This window comes from Belonocnema kinseyi, chromosome 7 (assembly GCF_010883055.1).
Source record: "Belonocnema kinseyi isolate 2016_QV_RU_SX_M_011 chromosome 7, B_treatae_v1, whole genome shotgun sequence".
Lineage (NCBI taxonomy): Eukaryota > Metazoa > Arthropoda > Insecta > Hymenoptera > Cynipidae > Belonocnema > Belonocnema kinseyi.
The window spans coordinates 103,283,305-103,304,982 of NC_046663.1; the positions used below are offsets into that span (position 1 = coordinate 103,283,305).

The 21,678-nt window shown below is 30.5% G+C and overlaps 2 protein-coding genes across 4 annotated transcripts in view; one reads left to right on the plus strand and one right to left on the minus strand.

The window, feature by feature from the left end:
* The first annotated feature begins 1,454 nt into the window (after positions 1-1,454).
* Positions 1,455-18,598, plus strand: LOC117177198. Its single transcript, XM_033367731.1, has 10 exons — positions 1,455-1,619; positions 2,184-2,302; positions 3,134-3,379; positions 3,480-3,601; positions 6,871-8,253; positions 10,051-10,260; positions 10,496-10,605; positions 10,756-10,970; positions 11,107-11,363; positions 17,723-18,598. Exons 1-10 carry the CDS (start codon positions 1,455-1,457, stop codon positions 17,803-17,805), a joined length of 2,910 nt encoding a protein of 969 aa, XP_033223622.1. The 3' UTR covers positions 17,806-18,598.
* The window catches only part of LOC117177201 (sorting nexin-30-like), an 8,157-nt gene continuing 5,059 nt past the window's right edge, over positions 18,581-21,678 (minus strand). For all 3 annotated transcript variants that reach the window (XM_033367743.1, XM_033367742.1, XM_033367744.1), the window contains 2 exons: positions 19,374-19,648; positions 18,581-19,264 (listed from right to left, as the gene is read on the minus strand). In XM_033367743.1, the coding sequence (XP_033223634.1) occupies positions 18,914-19,264; positions 19,374-19,648 (626 nt within the window). In that variant the 3' untranslated portion in view covers positions 18,581-18,913. The remainder of the gene's footprint in view (positions 19,265-19,373; positions 19,649-21,678) is intronic.

Below are 21,678 nucleotides of genomic sequence, written 5' to 3' on the forward strand. Positions count from 1 at the left end.
AATAAGTGATTTTTCAATCTGAAAAGATTATTTCTTAACGAAAAAGTATAATACTTGACATTTCAACCAGAAAAGATTAAAATTCATTTAAAAAAATGAATTTTACAAGTAAAAAGATGATTTTAGAATAAAATAGTTACATTTTCAACTAAAGAGAAAATTCATTTTAAAAAATCCACAAAGTTGCATTTTCATCCAAGAAAGATGAAATTTCTACTGAGACAGATGAACTTTTAAATCAAAACAACAAATTTTCGAGAAAAGATTTTAATTTGACTTTTCAACATCAAAATGTGCGATTTAATCAAGAAGTAAATTTTCTACGATGATACTTGAATTCTTAACCCTAAAAGACGAATTTTCAACAAAATATTTAAATTTTCAACCAGAAAGGATGAAATTTTTAACAAAATTGTTGAATTTTTCAAACAAACAGTTGCATTTGTATATAAAAAAGATACAGTTTCTACTCAAATATGCATTTTTTAATTAAAAAGACAAATTTTCAAATAAATAATTGAATTTTCATCCATGAGAGATTTAAGTTGATTTTTCAGCATCAAAATATGAATTTAAAAAAAATACATTTTCTATTAAATCGTTGAATTTTTAATGCATAAAGACGAGTTTTCAACAAAACAGTTGGATTTTTAAGAAAAATGATCAGTTTTTAACAAAATTATGGAATTTTAAAGCAAACAGCTGCATTTTTATCCAAGAAAGATGCAATTTATACTTTCATCCAAAAACAAATTCATTTGACATCTCAACACCAAAATATGAATTTTTAGCAAAAAGTAAATTTTATGCAAAAATAGGTGAATTTTCCACAAAACAGTTTACTTTTAAGTCAAAAGGACAATTTTTTAATAAAAGTGTCGAATTTTCAAGCAAACAATATAACTAAAAAAAATAATCTTCAGAGGAGGCAGCAACTGCACAAAAAAAGAAACATAATCACTTGAATAATAATTTACTAACAAGAATATTATATCTGAGTTACCGCAAAACTTCATTTTAAAAACTCCCTCGTATTTGCGTAGCCAATTTTTTATTCTCATTTCTCCCTGACCATTAATATTCAAAGGCCAGAATTTTAAATTTTTAATATTTTCAAACATGTTTCACTCACCAGGTTTCTTTGGAGTCTAAAGTTAAATTCATATTAAATGTACTAATTGTTACAAAATCTCTATATCCTGCCCCCTCATTTGTTACTTCTTCCGAGTTTGGCCCCATATTAATTAAACTCAATGATCATCTAATTACAACTAATAAAAGTCTTATTATCATGTTTACATGTCAATCAAAGATTTGATTTAACTAACGAATGAAAAATAAGAATAAATCTTTGTTTGGTTTCATTTAAAACGCCGCTAGGCCGTGCGCATGCGCACTATCTTTGCACATACACACTTAGAAAATTTTCACCTATTCTCAAAGGCTATTTAAAAATGGCGGACGCATGGTCTTCCGACACTACCTCAGATTATTGCAATGAATGTTTTTCTGATATTTCATCGGAAAAATCCCTGGAATACGTTATAGTTGGCCAAAAACCAAGTGCAACACATCGTAAGAGTAAAAGGAATTTCCTGCAAAAGTTATTTACGAGAGAGGTAAGAAAGGTTAGCTTGCTCTCAACAAAGACGTCGATATCAATACACAACATATCACGCTACATAACACTATATCTGTCAACTCCGAAATTATAATAAACTCAAATCACTCCTGCAATATATATTCTGTTTTAACTTCTCAAATTAGACATTACCTAAAGTGAAAGTACCAGAAAGTGCTCATTTTCTACAGAAACAACAATACTTCCATTGTTTTCGTTCTGATTTTGTTTTTTGTTTTTGGCATTTTGTTTATATAAAAAGAACGCGCACACCGCATTGTAGTATATAAATTTTTAATTAATCCTGTGAATATTTAAACAAAATTTGGTGAATTAAACACTGTTTATTTCATCAACAGTGAATATTTTTGCGTGTTTTTTGAATGTTTGGTATTGTTTACAGTTTTTGATAAAATAGGTTCTTCGAATTCTAGCTGTTTTTGTTGGTAATAATTGGGTAGAAATCTTTGCGATATGGCGCCGTTCAAAATAAAAGGTTTCGAGGTCATAGGGCATTCTTTTAAAAATTTAGTACAGCTACGAACTCTATAATTTTTTACAGATCAGAGGATCTTTTTCGGTTCACAATAATGCTCCAGAGGAAAGACTGTTTTCGTCGATTCCTTCATGGCGACACTTGCCTCTTGTCCATGCAGTTCCGAAATCAGCTCTAGAAGCAGGGTATGTTTTAATGTTCTGCTAATATATTTTTTATACCAGTACAAAAATAAGTACGAAAGAAAAATAGAAATTTCAGTAAAGAATGGAAGGAGGTAACTGCAAAAATCGCTATTGCGCAGGAGAGAAAAAACGTGTAAAATCGAAGTCGCAATAAAAAAAAGAAAGAATAATTCTGCTTCTGAGCTCACGTATTGCCTTATCGTTAACAGGAAAAAAATTTGTTGAAAAAAGCTTCCAGTTATGAGAAAGTATTCTCCGAAGGTGATCATATCGGGTTAGTACTTTTTTTTGCCCTGTCCTAGACGAATTAAGACAGTAATAAGAAATAAAATATTTAATTAAAAAATAAACTTATGATCCTTCCTCGAGGTATTGAGTTACTGAATACAGAGGAAAAAAGTTTAATAACAAAAGTCATTCAGTTCTGAGATTTTGTTTTGAGGTTAGAGTTACATGGGTTCAGAAAAGTGTCATAAATCGTGACAAAAATGATAATTTTCATTATTTTTTAATGTTCACATACGATTTTTCGCTTTTACGTCGTGTTAAGTAATAAAATTCAAATTTTTCTTGTTGAATCATGAAGATATTGAAATATATGCCTTTCGTGAATATCATAAAAAATAGTTTTATGGCAAAAAATCTTTATTTTAAATGGATATGAATATTTGAGAGTTTTCTAGTAAGAAGCCCCATTTTCGGAAAATTGTCAGTTACCTCCTTTCGCCTATACACACTTCAAATCAGGAACAACGAAACAAATATTGTTCAATGTAAAAGTGTAAAGAAGACTTCGCAATAGTTTGTTTACCATTTCTTTTTTATTTGAAGGCACGTTATTATGGGCTTGACGCAATGTGGGCAATTTTTATTAACCTACACATACAATGTTGAGCTGAGTGGTACCAATACAATTTATAAATATTTGCTGCACTGGTGGGCATTTACGCCGAACCGGGTGGCTCGTAAAGTTGCGGAAGTTACTCTTTTCGGCAACTTTACAATCTACAGAGAACTTAGTATAATTATAGCTCAATGGCCAATGGAAAGGAACAAGCTCGTCATACACGGTCTTTGGTATGGATCATGAATTATTAAACAATATTTAAATGAGGAAAGAAAGTTTTAAAAAGGTTTTCCATATTTATTGAGATTGGAATAATAATTTTTGTTTTAGTTCCCACTGGCTCAATCTGCAAAGAATGGACAGGGCATACTTAACGATTACCACTGTTCCATCCTTAGATAACTGTAGAGAATGTTTAAAAGTCGCGGCCTCTTACGAAGAAGAAGGCGAAGGTACGTGTATCATGTAATCCAAGTGTAATTAAACTAGTTGAAGTTTAATTGAGTAACTTGAACTGCATTTAATAGCTTTGATTAAAGGAATTTAAGTCAAACCACCTACAAAGTGGGGACACAAATTCTGAGACGATCAAAATATTTCTAATTAGAGTTTTATGTTTAAGATTAATTCATGTTGTTCTAAAATATTTTGAAAATTGTTATATTTTTTTTGGTCTACATCTCTCCTATTTTAAACTGGCCTATATATTTCCCCTGCGTCATATTTTCGTTGCTTTTTAGTCTCAAATTGCAGAATTCGATTGTATTAATTACAAAAATATCATCTATTTCGATGTCATGATTAAAAGTAAGTATTTAAAAGAACAAAGAAATGGATCAGATTCTTTAAAGTATTTGAAATATTAAACTCGAGCTGCAAATGTCATCACTTTATATTAAAATCAATTAAATTATAATATTTGTTTACCTTAACATATTTAATTTTAAAGCTTTTGAGCGTAGACAAAATTCAGTTTCTAACTTCAAAAGTTAATTTGAAAAAGGGAGACAATTTGAAATACTTCAAGTTATAAAAAAATAGGATTTACAATTAATTCAATAGCATTACATTTTTTCAGCTTCAGTATTTTAATAATCAATCCAAATTAGAAACCCGTAAATGAAAAAGAACTGATTTACGTTTTAAATTAAAAAGCCCACCCAGTTGAAAAACTTAAATTTGAAAGTCTTGAATTTAGACAAAAATTTAAGTGTTTTAAAAAGATTTCACAATGAGGCGCAATTCAGTCAGCATAGGTTGTCGATTGTTGCCTTTAAACCTACTTTTAAATTTGTTACCTTTTTATCATTTTTCAATTGACAAAGTAAAATTTTATTTGAAATTCGCGGACGAAATATTCTGTATTTCAAAGGAATCGTGATTGCACAAACTTTATCCAATTTATTTTTTTCTGACAAAGTGATGAATATTTCAGTTTCATTAAAACTGACGCTGCCGACTATCAAAAAGATTTTCGATCTTTGAAGTGTGATATTATTTAAAATAATACAGGTATTTAAATTTGTTGGCTTGTATCTGATAGGAATTTTAATTTTTATAGAAATCCACTGGAAAATTAAAAAAAAAATTATAAAAACTAACAAAATGACAGCGACTTTTCTGAAAATGTTGAAATAGATTTTACTTAAAAATCCTAACTGTATTTGATTTTAGATTTACTATTATGTTAAATGTTATTTTATGAGATTTTTCATGTGCCAGTACCTTCAAGGACAAAATCATGTTTTTAACGTTTTAAATGTAAGTTTCTTGACGCTCTTTTCTAGCTGGTTATTTTTCGAAGGTAATCAAGACCGCATTCCTTATTTATACTTAATTTCTCTTAAATTGTCTCTTTGTCATTATTCGTTCACAAAAATATCTTATCAACCACAGATGAATTTGTCGGCCTTGGCTTACATGTTTATTTAACTTAAATTTTTTGTTTGTTATCTATGTTTGAAATTTTGAATGTACCATGAGTCGACTTCATAAATGAGCCATTTAAAAAAATATAAAATCGAGAAAAATACTATATTTATTACTAATTTTAATTAATATTGTAAAAGATACTAAAGCTTGCCTGGGAAAAAATTACTCGGCTTAAAATCGTTTATTTAAGAATAGTTATTTAAATTTTTATGATTTTACTTTCCCTGGAGTAGACACTTACATTTCTCATTCAATTTTAATTGCCAAGGGCTGATTTTATTTCTTTAACAAATTTTTGCAACTCTGTTAAGTTAGTTTTTATTAAAATTGAAATTATTTATAAAACGAATAACTTTATCATTTTGAAATGAATGATTTTTAATCAGAAACAACCAAATAGAGTTGTACAGCATCTTTCCAAGAATAAGTTCAGTTGCCGATCAATCGGATTGAATAAAAATTTCAGAATTTACCACAATTGAAGCCAAGACTTTAAAGTAAATAAATTTGGTTAATAAGTCATTTTAATTTGAAATATTTTTTCTAAATTACGCTTAGACTTCTGCTTCAATATTCGCATCAAATCAAAATGACTATATTTTCGTCTATTTTATAAATCATGATTATGAAGTTTTTATATAAAATAATAAGAATAATGCTTTTATGTCATATATTTAAATAGTCCTAATTTAAGTTCGTGTTTTCACAGCATTGAATGTAAAAATTGAATTATTTTTTAATGTATCTTATTATAATCTTGTGATATCATTAATGATAAATAATAAGGGAAAAAAGTAATTGAATAAATAATCATTTTATTTTTCACGGATTTCGAGAATAAACATTTTATTTTGTAGTTCAGTCACGGAAACAAGTTAATGGATTCGCCGTTTAGCATGCATGATTTGAAATCTGATTGCATTTTTGTAGAATTTAGTGAAAATTACAACGTAAAATAGTCGTTTTGCGATATTCCTTGCACATGTCACAATAGAAAATAGTAAAATTGACTAAAGTCTACGAAAGCAGAGTGTTTAGAGTTCAAATGATGCATGTTAAATCGTAAATTTAGCCATATAGTATGTTGAAATTTAATCAAAAATGACCAATTGTTCTTTAATTTGAGTTAGATCATTTAAAAAACAGAAAAATTATTTATTGCAACAAGGTAATCTTAAATGACACCGCGAGCCGTTTTTAACTCCTGCTTTGAAATGCATGAAGTATTCAAGATGTAGTAAATAATGATTCTTAGAACAAATCTAGGTGGATATAATTATGCAACAAAAATGATTACACTTATAATTATTATTCACATAAAAATAAAATTTTTTATTTGGAAACCTGTGAAAACATGATCTTAAATTAAAATAATTTTTTTAATATATGACCAAAGATCATTATTTCTGTTAATTTGTAAATAAATTCATCATTTAATTATTCAATTAATATAAAGCTTTTTAAATTAAATAATTATTTAATCAATTACATTTTTCTTTATAATTTTTCATCAATAATATTATATGATGATAATAAGATAAATGGAAAAATAAATGTTTACCTTTAATTCCTGTCAAATCATTATTCTTATTATTCTGTAAAAGCATATTTCATTAATCAAATAAACATGGAAATGAAAATAGAAGAGCCATCTAATGTATTTTAATACTCTATGGCTGGTTTCCTGTAAAAGCCTAATAGCTAAGTATTCTTCTTTATGCCTAAATAACCAGGCACTTGGTAGCCAGGTATAGATTTCGTCCCAAATTCTTCTTCTCTTTATTTTCAGATCTGGCAGCAAATTGGGACAGTTGTGTCCGCTGCAACTGTCTCCAACACGGATTGACAGCGCACACCACCTACGAGATACTCTCTCCCTACCCTAGATTCCGAGCTGTTGTATGTCTAAACTACTCCAACCACGTAGTCGTGAATACCGGAAACTTTCTGCACGTCCTTAGAGTGGATCTGAACAACAAGAACAGAAACCAGAAAAGCAACGACAGACAAGAACCTGGCATCTCGGACATGGTGCCCCTGGATGTGAGTGACGTCGAAGAGTCCGATGACCTTCGACCCGATCTTCGTTACGACACATCTTATGATAAAGGAGGCACCCCTGAAAGCGTAGTGGACCAATCTCCCAAGTGCGAATCAATCGTTGACTACGATTTCTGCGACGAGCTCAACAAATCCGAAGATTCCGCTGGGCGCGAGTTACCGGTGAATACCTCTAGCACGAATCAAAGCGACTACGTCTGTGATATTAATAAATCTAGTAATAGTATAAACCATAGGGTATGTGAGTGTTTGGAGAGCGTCGAAAGTGAGTGCGAATGCGGAAGTTCAAGTTCCGCACCTAGAATCGAGCAGGCTTCCTCTGTCAGAGACAAAATCCTGCAAGACTTTTGTGAGGACATGTCCCAGGAGTTGAACATTGGCAGTGACCTAATCACTCTCGTGAAACATCCCTCGTGTTCGCCTCGATCGACTCCCCAGAGACTTCCAGCGGATTTCAAACATATCTGGAGCTCTCCAATTCCCAACCCACCTTCTGATATTTTGCGAACGCGAAATTCGGTCTCTAGTCATAAGAGTTTACGATACCAGGAAGCAAAATCCCCACAACCCGGAGTCTCCCAGGACGTGTCGAGTATCTGTATCACTTCTATAAACTCTCCGCTTCATACTTTGTCAATAAGTCCGTCGCCTTCATGTTCGCCAAGATTGATGTCACCACCGGTCACTAGGTCTTTTCGACATCTGAGTCCAAGAAAAAGGTCTAGTTTGCAGTCTCCACCACCTCCGACTCAGCCGAGAACTAGAGCCACGCATAAGTTAACTTTGGAAGCTGAGAAGGCTTATGAGTTCACGGATGAGGCTCAAGAGACGTGTGAGAAATTAAGTTCCTTCAGGAAGCGCCGATTGGCTGATAAAAAGTATGAGTTCTGTGATGAAGCTGAAGATGCGGAGAACATAGTTCCTTTTAAGCATATCAGAGATCAGACGAAGCATCCTGACTGCTCTGTTTATCAACTGACATCGCCAGCTGGATCTCCTGTCGTGCCAATTGGAAGGCACAATCGGGTGGATTCCGACCATAGTGAGACTGATGAAATAAACTCTGCTCAAGACATCACGATGTTTAATGATCTGCAGAATTTTGATTCTGGTATGTAGACGAAACTTTTGTCGAATTTAAAATAGAGTGGCTACTGAAACCTAAAACCCGGGATGTGACAGACAATTTATTTTTCTAATTGTTTTTAGGTATTTCTATCTTGTAATTTTAAATGTTACTTAATAGCACATGAAATTGTGGAAATTTGATGCAGTTCGGTTCGAAAATCTTTAGAATTTCTAATTTTTCAATTTAAAATTGTCTTGTCATAATAGGGTTGTTTTCTGAGTTTAACCCGATCCCCGTATCCCTGTTTTTTATCTACGTTAACCATATAGGGGGGTCAAATTGACAAATTCAAGACAATTGAAAATGTAGTAAATATGCATAACAAATTCTGGAAAAATTCATGGATCACTTTTGAAGCTTCTACTTTATGATAAAATTATAGGATTTCATATTTGTTAAATCAGAATAATAAATAATTAACGATAAACAAACTGGTTCAAAATGACTGACGCTTTGAGTTTTGTCTTGGGTCAAATTTACCCCCCGATATGGGAATCGGGTTAAATCAAATAATTTTTAATACTTCAGTTCAAACTAATTTAGATCGATGTATAACACTTTTTGTATTGTGTGATTTAAGAGAAAAAATGGTTGAAAATTAAATTTACAAAAAAGGTTAATTGAATAAGTTATGTGCCACTAAATTTGACTTCACACACCAAAATATTTTTAATATTTTTAAATAACAATTTGTTTACCTCCACCTTGTCATCTAATCTAGATTATTAATAAAAAATTAATTTTAAATTTTATAGATACAATTGTTAGAAGCATTGCATTTACATTTCAAAACAATCTTATTACACAATATCAAATTGAAATTCCTAAAAATGAAGATAACTGCTAATTAACGGTTCATATATTAACCAATTTTAAGGAAGTGAAAATTCAAACGTTAGCAATTATAATGAATAATCACAAATTTAAACGTCTACAATTGTTCTACTTTATGAGTTTCGATTTTGAAATGAAATTGGAAATGTTATTTTCAAAGGTATAAGGTGAAATTTGACAATTATTATTTATGAAAAATGGTTATTAAAAAAATAGCATTGATATTAAAAATGTTTTAATTTCACGTTTCAAAACAAAAGTTCTTCAGATTGAAACAAAGTTTGGAATGATTTAATTTGTAATTCTTTGTAGTCTAAAGTCGTTTCAATTGTTCACTTTTTAATGTTTTCAATTTAAAATAGTTTTATTCCAGCATTTTTTTAGAATAATTCAATTTCGAAGGTTAACAATTCAAAATTCTTCAATTTTAAACAGTCAAAAATGGGTAGGTATGAATTTATTTTTTGATTAGAAATCTTATACGTTTTTACTCGAAAAATTAATCGAACTACTTTGAGTGTCATATGAATGATATATTTATATTTTTAATTTCTATGATTTCATTTCAAAATTTGTTGAGCTTTGAGTTTGAAATACAGTTTTGAATAACGAGTTAGTTTTCAAGACCTCAGGCACTTTTATGGAATTAAATTTAAATGCTTCGAGTTCAGCAGATTTCCATTTTGAATGTCTCAATTTGCAGTTGAGTTTCGAATACTCACAACAATTTAAACTATAAGCTTGAATTTTTTATTTTAATAACCCGGGAAATCTGGGAAAGGACCTGTAATTTTTCTCTTATTTTAATTATCATCTTTTATGAGTAAATCCAGATTTATTATCGATTCTTTAAATGTCAGTATGTGAAAAGTCTACAACTTCCAGTACCTAAAATTGATAGGTAATGAGCCACTATTTTTAAGTGAGTAATTATTATATTTTCAGTTGAGAAAAACGTGCTTCGACCTCTCAATCAAAACCAGTTGTCTAATGGAAGTTTAGCCCGCGATAGATCAAATAAAAATTGTTTGATCTCCTCATCATTTGTTCCTAAAGGCATTGCACAAAATCCTGTTATAAAATGCACTACACGTTTCAAGCGAAACTATATAGAGTTGGACGATGAAATGATATCTGTGATCACAGATGTTGAAGGTTGGATGCACATTTAAATAATATTAATTTTAATTATTTAAGAAATGCGACAAAGGCTTAGTGATTCGGATAAATTCAATTTCTTTTGAAGCCTTTGATAGTATTTCAGTTTCGGTATTTCATTAGTCATTCAAGATTGTAGAGTTCCAAATTAAAGCGATAAACCTTTTTTTCTAAAAGTCTTACCTAAACTAAGAAATAAATTTAATTGATGTACTTTATCTTTACTTTACAGACGAAGAAACGGGAGGATATGTCAGTTATCAGTGTGTTTTACCCATGAATGTTCATGGATCTGGATATGCCCAGATGAACATGATAAGCAATAGTAAAGCGGAAAAGATGGTAATTTATAATATTTGTGAGAAGAAGAAAACATTAAAATCCTACCTAGTTATTACTTTGAACGTTTTATAAATATTTGTAACTATTTCTGTCAGCAACTCATCTTTTGAATCTTTCTAAAATAATATTCTTCTTATTTTTATCTCGTAGATGATACCGTGTGTCTCGGTAAACCAGTTAAGTTTCGATATTGAAACTTTCTCACACCACGTCGCAGACTGGATTTGTAAAATCTTTAAAAAAAAGTATTGGTACTGTAGTGATTACGATATAGAAATAATTAACATATGTGCCCTGACGGGAGATATTATCTGTTTGCTCATAATGAAGATTCAAGCCAGTGAAAATTGTAGCCAAGGACAAAGGTAGGGATTCACTCGAATTCAATTACGATTATAATTCGTCTAATTTATTGTAATTAATTATATTTGATTTAATTTATATTTTATTTAGAGTATCAACCTTCAAAAAAAGAAATCAATACATCTTTTTATATTTTAGTTCACAGGAAAGAAAACAATACGAAGCCTGTTGCAAATTTACATGGAATATAGACACAAGTTTATATAGAGTGACCCACGTTTTGCCCATGATAGAAGTGATACCAGATTGGATTAAGCCAAATTCCGTGAAATCGCCGAATGGTCGAAATCCTATCTGGAATCCCACCAGGCGATTAGCCCCAAAATTGCGGGAGAGCAATCAGCAGCCTTATGCTCGCACTGTACGTTTCCTTCACAACGAAATGACCCTGGCAGGTGAGTCTTGAACAAATTTGTGTAAAAATGGACGTATGCATCACAGCAGGATATTATCATTTTACTTTCTAGCCATTTCTGACAACTTTTCTTTTTTCTAATATTAAATTGAATATTGTTTCCCACAATAGCACAAATTATAATAAATGTCTGCATTTAATAAGTTCAATTTTATGGCATTGCCATGGTCATATTTATAAAGAGTAATTGCAAAGAATGGTTAAAATTTTAATAAAGATGGGTCATTCCAAAATAGGTCATCTAAACGTAGTTACGTCATTTTCAAAAAATTTGCATCTGATATAATGTTTTTGTATGTTCCTAGAGTCGAATTGCTTTATTTATTGGCGTATTAATTGAAGAAATAGTGGGTGCGCTGCATCACAAAATTATCTTATTTAAACTAAATGCCTAAAATAATTTATCCCCAATAATAATAATTCTTATCAAAAGTTTAGATAAATACTTACCTTTATATACAAAATTTTCTAATGAAAATCTTCACTTTGGTTAAATGCTCAATTTTCTATATGGAATATCACGTAAGGATAAACCTTTTCTAGTCGATACGAATTGGAATAATAATATGAATGACGTTAGCTCTTCAAATTCGATTGCTTAATATTTCAAATTAAATAATTTTTTTGATTGGCAAGTTTTCTTTTAAAAATGAAATTTGAAATTCTTTGCATACAATAAAGAATTTAATTGCTGAAATTGTATTTATATCAAATTGTAGCTTTTGTTATTTAAAAGTATTTTAAAACTTTATTCAATTGAAAAACGTAATTTTTGTAACAGAACGTTGATTTCTGGAAATTATGGATTAATCTTGTATTAATTTATTTCTCGTAAATTTTTCGTTACATTGCCCGTGCGTATTATTACGTAATATATTTTTTTAATGACTTTTGCGTTACATTAATAAAAGACAGAAGATTCGAAATGATATTGATCTTTCATATCATTAACATTTGGAGGCATTATTTTGTAATTAATATTAGTACTAAGATTAGTACTTGAATGAAAATATATTCCTACCACATGAAACTTAAATTCGTAAATGATAATATAGTTTTAGTACGAACCAAATTATTTGAGGCTCTTATCTAAACTAAGAGAATTTTATAATGCAGCGCACCAGCCATTTTTCAAATTATTTATTAAAACTCACCATAATTTAACAATCAGGTTTACAAACAGAAAAGAATGTTAACTATATGAAATCGTTAGGCATCTAAAAAAAGTTTCCGTGTGATTAATATTGATTGAGTTTCCCCTCCCTTTTAGATTTTGGTAAATGTGTGAAAGACATACGTTTTTTTCTAATTCTATTTTTTTTGGTGCATTTTACACATGAGAATTGTATTAAAAAGTTAATTAAAGCGGAAAATTATCTTTAAAACAAAAAATAATAATTGATTCTAGCTTTTACTGAACATTAGTTATAGTCTCTTATAGCAGGCTACCTTCTGCGGAAGATTAATATGGATCGGATGTTTTATTCAAAACTTATCTTATATGTATTGCATCAGTACTTTTCAATAGTTTCTTTAACGCTTGTGCTTGGAAAAAATCGTGAAACATCAAGGTTTAAAATCGCCCTTTAGAGAAAATTTATAAATCCTTCATTGTTAAATTGGGACTTTGCACTAAGACAAATCGCAGTTACAAGAATTTTATAATTCCACAAAAAGCAGCCTGGTATGAAAGACGATAATTGATGTTCCGTAAGAGCGAGAATGATTTTTTTAGGTTTAAAGATAATTTATTTTGTTTTAAATCATTTTCATACCATTTTCATGTAGGATGCAAATGCGACAAGATATTATTCGAAAAGAAAAAAGTTTGACGTCATAACTTTAAAACTATTTATGCTAGAATATTATTTTTTTGTTTTTTGAAATTTATGAACTTTTATTTTACATTTTTCAGGTTTGCGTAAAATGCGCAAAAAAAGTAGAATTAAAAAAAAACAGCGTTCGCAAGTTTAAGCGCGACTATTGGTTCTCGCGCTACGCGCTCGATTTTCCTGCATAGACTTTTTAAAACTAAAGATGAAAATATCGAAAACAGTAATTTGGTGATTGTGAATTCTCTTTTGTTAAAGCTCCTTCGGCTTTGACGAACATATTCTCCTCACGTATCTCGTGCTTCACACTCGAGTTTATCCCTGCATTTTATATCATTCCCATAAATGTATATTATTATAATTCGTAACTTGCATTGGTATTGAAACAGGCGAAGTTTCATTGTCCCGTTTAAAAAAATGCGCATTCTTTGTAAAAAAATATTCAAAAGGCGCTCACTTTTGGAATTTTTATCCAAAATGGCTGACTAACAAACTTGACCTTTAGTTTAGGACACTAAAAGAGTGTACCAAAGGCCAATCTAACAGAATTATGTTTTCAAAAGTTATCGTTTTGGCAAATAGACACGCATGAATACATACAGACAGATCAACAGACAGATACACATTCGTAAAAACCTATTTTTCGGATTTAGGGGGTCTCAAACAGTGTAGATTTGACAAAAACTGGGGCTGGAGGGGTTGTAAAATGGTACACATATCTAATACCTTCTCTGATGAGAATGTAAAAAAAAACCATTAATAAAAATTGTTTTGCTTTACCTTCGGTGAAAAAGTGTTCTCTATTTATTTTGGCTTAGCTTGCGTCGTGTGTCGAAAAATTTAATTTTTGTATCTTCAATTTTTTTGTATAAATAAAACAAAAACTACGTGTCCTATAAAAAAGTGATTATTAATAAATTTGTAGATATTTTTTGGGTAGAGAATGTTTTTCTGATCATTTTTCTCCTATCTTGCATAGTTTGACCGCAAAATGCAATTTTTGTTTTTTGATTAGTTTTTATGCGATCAAAATTTGAATTTTTCGAAAAAAATTCGAAAAGTTGATATGATAATCTTGTAGGGTTATCGAAAAGTAACATTTTTCTTTTCAGGTACTATGAACAACTATACAGAGAATTTTTGAATCGTGAAAAAATGTATACTCAAAAATTTTCAAAATGGGCTCACTTTTAGTATTTTTATCCAAAATGTCTGACTAACGAACTTGGCATTTAGCTTAGAACACTAAAACAGTGTACTAAAAGCCAATCTAATAGATTAATTTTTTTCAAAAGTTACCGTGCTCACAGATAGACAGGCAGATAGACATACATATAGACACATTCGTAAAAACCTTTTTTTCGGATTCAGGGGGTCTCAAAACGTGGACATTTGACGAAAACTGGGGGGGGGGGGGGGGGGGGGGTCAAATTTTACACCAATCTAATACCTTCTATGATGAGAATGTAAAAACCACAAATATCGAGTTATTTTAACAGTGGGCCTAATGATTTTTTTTTTATATTCGTTGAAAACACTAACACTCAAGAGGCATCCCCAAAACATAATTTCTAGGGTACAAACTTTAGCCTACCAAAGAAGTTGGAAAACACGTTACATAAGGGGCAGGGGTGGGGTTTAAAATTGCCGAAAAATTGCTGCTTTGCGTAATATTTAGACGACCACCGCATACAAGAAATTCGTATTGTTTTTAAAAATATCTGATTTGTAAAAAGTACTGTTTTTTGTATATAGAGTAAATTTTTTCCTGTTTCCGCGGCGGTTGCAATTCTCGCCTCAGACGGGTCATCGAGCGCGAGTTCTCAGTAGATTATATTGCGCAATATTATGCATTCCAATTGGAAACTGTTCATACGGTCCCGATTTGCGCAGTTGAAAATGTCGCGATCTATTAGCATCACTAGTACGCATGTCAGTGTTTTTCCAGTTTTTTTTATTGACATACGACAATGCCAACTAATAATCAGTAGAATAGAATCAAAAAACGTCTCAAATATTTCAAGGAGAGTCCACAATAGGATTTGAGAAACCGATGTAACATTGACTTGACGTAGACTTGACATAACAGTAGCTTGGGCGTGATGCGCGCGCATGTATTTTTAACTGTTTAGTTCCATGAATCGTAAAATCTTAAAAATAAACAGTTGAAAATATATGCGCGCGCATCACGTCCAAGCTACTATGTCAAGTCAATGCTACGTCGGTTTCTCAAATCCTATTGTGGACTTTCTTGACGGAATAGTGAGTTTTCTAGCATGATTTACCGTGGCATCGAGCGTTCTCTACGTATTTAAATTATTTACTTTACAATTGAAGGTAATACTAAAATGGTCCACTGGTTTTTGTTCGATCACCAAAATCAAGCGTGCTGTAAGTTTTATCTTACTTATATTGAAAAATATTTAACAGAAAAAGACACTGATCAGTATTACGGAATTTTCCATTTTATCTAACTGCTCTGAAGACTATAGCAAGCGTTTGAAACTATAATTGGGACCTCGAACTATGTACCTACGATAAAAAAGTTTGTTGTGGGTCAATTTGACCCAGTGTGTTCTCCGAAGTTTAAATTTTAATAACATTGAAACTTTTAAAATGAAACTCAAAACTAGAAAAATGACACTACTTTATTTAAGGACATTAAAAGTTGAATCATTTCTCATTTCGTAAATCCGTATTCAAAGTTTTAATTCTTTCAAATTGTAAGTCTTGACACTTTGACATTTAGAAGTCGAAAATATAAAAAATCGATTAATTTCAAATTCAGTTGCCTAAATGCGAATTAAATTGATAGGACCCAGTAAGAAATTCCAAATATTTTTAGTTGAAAGTTAATTATTTTTGTTAAAAATATTGGTTATTTGGTTAAAAATGTAATTATTTTCTTGAAAATTCATTTTTTTTTTTTGGTCGACAATTTATCTGTTTTTTTTTCTTTGAAAATTCGCATTTTTGGACAGGAAATTCATCTTTCGTGGTTGAAAATAATCTTTTTATCAGAAATATAACTGTCTCCTAAAATATCGTATTTTATCGCATGAAGATATAACTGCTATTTGGTTTGAAACTCATGTATGTTGAAAATTGATCTCTTTTGATTTAAAGTCTTACTTTAAATCGTGAACTGTAAAAGTAGATATTTTTTTTGTAAAACATTCAACTGTTTTGTTGAAAATTCTTCTTTTCTGATAGAAAATTCGTCCTTGTAGATTGAACATTCGTATTTGTTGTTGGACAACTCACCTTTTTAGATATAAATTCCCCTTTCCTGGTTGTAAATTAACTTTTTTATTTTCAACTATACATTCAACTATTTGGATACAAATTCAACCATTATTTTATTGATAATTCGGTTCTTTTAATTGATACTTCGGCTATTTGGTTAAATTTTTTTTTTAATTCAATTATTCAGTTGAAAAATGAACTTTTCAGGTCGATTATTCGCCTTTTTTTTTAATCTACTGCTTAGCTTATTTCTCTGAAAATCCAAGTATTTGGCTGACACTTTAATTACTTTTTTCAATTTCGTCTCTTGCTTGAAATGTTCTTTTTTCAGGTTCAAAATTCAACTGTTTCCTAAATTATTTAGCTTCTTAAGTTGAAAACTCAACTCTTTAGTTAAAAAAAAAAAACGTCTCGTCGCTTTTAGTTGAAAATTTAATTGGTTTGTTAGAAATGCAATATATTTTGACTTGAAATCTTAGAAATTTAAAGCGTTACATATTGAATAAAATGTTTTTTGTTAATTAATTTCACTTAAAATCATGTTTCTGAGTTTCAAAATTAATCTCAATTATAAACTTCTCCCATCTTAAAATGAACCAAGTTAAAAAAATAAACAATTCAGAAAGAAATATTTTATACCCAGAGTCGAAATCCTTCAAGTTAAATGCCTATTGTTAACAAATTGTTTTGACTTCAACGTTTATTTTGATTGGGTAAAAAATATGCGAAAATCATCGAGAATTATGTAATCTATATTCCTAAACAAATAGTGTTTTTATTTCAGTCATTCAGTGTTTGATACTGCTCTTTCATTATTTTTAATATTTTGACACGACATTTTGTAGACTTTTTTGGAAATTCCATGGGACTTTCTTCGTAAGTTTACGCGTCTTCTTTGAAGCCTTCTAATGGATCCGATCCCTGAAAGTTCGATAAATGAAAGGCGACTCCTAAAAATGAAAACTAATCATTCATTTTTATTTATTTTTTATTTATAAATATGACTAGTTTTGTAATTAAAATTGTATTGCTCATTAGCAATAAATTGCTTGGACAATGATCGGTTAAGAATTCGAGTGTTTCGTGCATGTTAAAAAAATATTAAACAATTTTCAAGAAATAATCAAATCTGAAAATTCGTATTCCCAACAAATTTTTATCACACAAGTTTATATTTTGTGGCTGAAGTAATTTCTCGGTATTCTTTTTAAGAATAAAATCTGTGAAGTGATCAGTTATAAAATAAAAAATTTGATTTCAGGTGAATCAATCAGCAGATTACAAGATCTGGACAATCTTGTTGAATTCTACATAACACCAGTTTTCTCCAGTGGTAGTCTCTAGACTAAAAACACATTGCGCCGAAGCCTGATTATTTATTCTAACCGAATTCCTCTTTGCGCCGAAGCCCAAGTAGGTTTAAGTAAAGATCAACGACGTAAATCGTAAAAATAATAATAAGTTATTAATTTATAAGTGGAAATCGCGTTTATTGTTAGGTGAAAAGAACATATTCATCGAATAAGTGCGCAGAAAGTGCATAATGTGTTTAATTGTATGTATATTTTAAAGTATTACTTATTGCAATTGTAAATAATAATGACGACAGTCATTTTACATAAGTTTTAATGTTAAACTTTTCTTTGATGGTATCTTTAGATGCGTTATATAGAAAGGAATTTTAGATTTTACTGAAAACTATATTTTATGCAGACTAGCCTTGTATCCCTTTTGTGCAGTACAAATCAACTGCAGATAGACAAACTCTACTGTAGATAAGTTAATACATCATCTTTACAGTTAGATGAGTTTTTTTTTTAGATAAATTCATAAATTGATTGTCGATTGTTTCCTTTTGGAACGCTGTTGTCAAACTATAACGAAAAATCATCAACCGAAAATGATTTTGGTCCCGAAACGAAGCATAGCTAATGTCTGCGAAATGACTTTTACTTTTGACTGACTTAGTACTCATACTAAGAGCTTATTTTAATTTTTGTAAATCTATGTTCAAGATTACTCCACTAGGTCTTTTTTATTTTTTTACTAATCGAATTATCACAGAGAGGCATACTACTTTGTAATTAATGTATGCGGCTGTTGTGTATCTATGAATAAAATTTGCAGTTGTAAATTACTTGCATATCAGCAGATTCTTGTCACTTTAAAACATTCGCACATCCAAAGTTATATTGTTTCTCCCCCCCTTTTTTTTCCAAATACAGTGAACGAATAGGGTTTACAGCACTTTTCTAGTATATTTACTTTGAATATGTGGGCGCGACACCAGTGTCCGAAAAATGTCTAACCTCTAGTATCTGTTTTTTCCACTGTCTACTCTTTCAACAATAAATATATACAGAATTTTCACATTCATTAATGCGTGGTTTTCTTAAGTGTAGGATGGATAATGTATTCCTTCCTCTAGTCAAAGGTATTTTCTTCATTTTTCTCAAGGCAAAATTTTTACAGCAGATCCTTCTGATACCACGCCGTCGAGTTTAAATCCAGCAAGAATATCTTCCCAGGCGGTCATACATTGTTGGTAATGAGAGATTTGCTGATCAGCCATTGTGATTAGCATATTTTTTAGATCGGTTCGTTTTTCTACATTCCACCTATCTAAATCGCTGTGCAAATTCTCATTCGCGCATTCCATGCGATCTTGCAATACTTCGACCCCGTTCACTAGACGCGGAATTACTTGGCCCAATTTTTCCAACTTCTCATCACGAGTTTCACTTTTCCAGATTGACCCTCCCCAGCCTTGACTCTGTTGAGGTGTCGTCGTTGTATTTGCTAACTGTGAATAATTTTAAAGTTTTTATATTTTTGAATTTAATCGCTTTAACTATCTGATTTAATTGAGAATATATTTAAAGTTTGGGAAAAATGATTGAATCAAGACCTACCTGATCTTTTTCAAGTCGTCTTTTTGCTAAATCATCAACAGTCATTTCATATTCAACCTGCATAGTATCCCGGCGATTTAGGGCATCTTTTACAGACTCTATGTAAGCAACATATTCTTTTTCTTCACAAGGAACAGAATCTAACAATTTTTGGTGAGCATGAGCATTCGTTTCGATTGCCTTAGCCATTGCCAATAAAATAGGAGCGAGTTCCGGTTCCGTCGTAGCCCAGAGGGTAAATATAGGATGCAGTTGATGCAACTCCATTAAGTAATCTAGGGGGGAATAAGCTTTAATTTAAAACATAACTTGACTTTTAAGTGGACACTAAATTTAAAGATTTTAACAAATTTCATAAAGATATCGAAGATTTCAAATATTCAAGAAGGTTTTAAAGATCTGAACAAACTGCCTAGCCGGATAAGTATGTGAAAAGTGCCCTTGAGCCTTATGCAATCGGATTTGGTCCTATGTTTAACTTATAAAAAAAAACTATTTACTGAAATCTTCTACCTTTTAATCTTGTATATGACGTTTCAAGGTCACGTTTATGGGTTTCCAGCTTTTTGCGTATATCTCGAATTGTTTGTCACGGATTTTTAACAACCTGGTATAAAATCTCTTAAAAATGCATTCAATACATTTTTTCCAGATTTTTTCTACAATTTTTAGCACGGAAGTCAAATTTTGAAAGACATTCTACTATTTTATTAATTTTTTATAGATTTTATGAAGTGGCAGAACATGGTAAAAAAAACTGAAAAACGTACTTTAATACAAATATCGGACTTCGAATACCTTACGTGACCTTACTTTCTGTTCAAAATTATACGATGCAATTTTTTGTTAAAAACTCATTTTTTGTTTGCTTGTTAAAAGTTGTATTATTTTGTTCGAAATTCAATTATTCTGTTTAGAATTCAACAAATTTATTAATAAGTACCTTTTTTATTGAAAATTCAATTTTGTGGTTGAAAATTCGTCTTCTTGGCTACAAAATTTGAAAATGTTATTACTATTTTTGCTAATCCCATTGTTGAAGTTTTTATCCAAAATCCACGTCATAAAACTTTTTTAAAAATTCAATTCTTAACAAAGAATTTTATAGTAGACTTTTCAACAGAAAATAATGGACTTTCAACCAAAAATAGTTCAATTTTCTTATCAGTTCGTATTACTTTAATACTTTAAATATATCGGAATAGCAAACTGACAATTGCGGTTGAAAAGTCAAGTTAATTTTCCTTTACACAGCTCGGTTTTCGAAAAAAATGGAAGACACAAGTACTTGTTATTAACTTCTTATAAAATCAAGACATAATTTGTAACCAATAACTTGTAACCCCCCCCCCCCCCATATATTGTCCCCTGAAAATATTAAAAAATGTAAAATAGCAGTTTTATGTGAAATTCATGATAAAAACGGTATTTTTAAACATGTTTTCTTAATTAATTATTCACCTGGACAATTGTCTAAGAATGTCACTCATCGAAAAACATGTGTGAATTTCGGGACATTGAAAGTGCGTGGGTTCGCGTTTGCAGATGATGAGCTTGTTATGACAGAGCCAACAGAAAACTCCCAAAGAATATCGAAAAAACTGAGTACAAGTATGAAGAACATGTACCTCAAAATTAACGTAAATAAAACAAAAATTATGGCCATTAAAAGAAATCATAAATCGTTGATTAAAAGCCACTAAAAATAATCCGAGATATGCGAAAAAACTGAAAAACCACAAACGTGACCTTGAAAGGTCATCTTCAGAGTTAAAAGGCTGAACATTTCAGGAAGGAGTTTTCTTTTTGTAACGTATACATATGGCCAAACTCGTTTGGGTAAGGCTCAAGAGCACTTTTTCCATACTTATTCGGCTAGGCCCTTTAAGGACATGCTCTTAGTGACCACGTGACTAAAATAGTCCCCGGTTATGAGCATTTTTTTTGATGTTCACTGTGTCCACACGGATTGAGATATCGTGTTTAAAATTTGACAGATTAAATAAAAAGCACTGAAGAACGTTTGTATACATCAATATGTTTATAGTTTTAAAGAAAGTTTATTTATAAATCGATGAAATATGATATTACCATTCGAGTTATAGCACTTTGCAGATAATTTTTGGTTTGATGCATTTCGGATTTTTTGGTTCGCGTATATTGAGCACTGACACCAATTTTGGACTAAATCGTCTGAACATTTAAAAAAATTAATGTAAGAAATAACATTTGCACAGTCGTTGCAAATCAACACATAAGTATTCACACACGTAACCTATCATTATTTTTGGAGAATTTTCAGAGA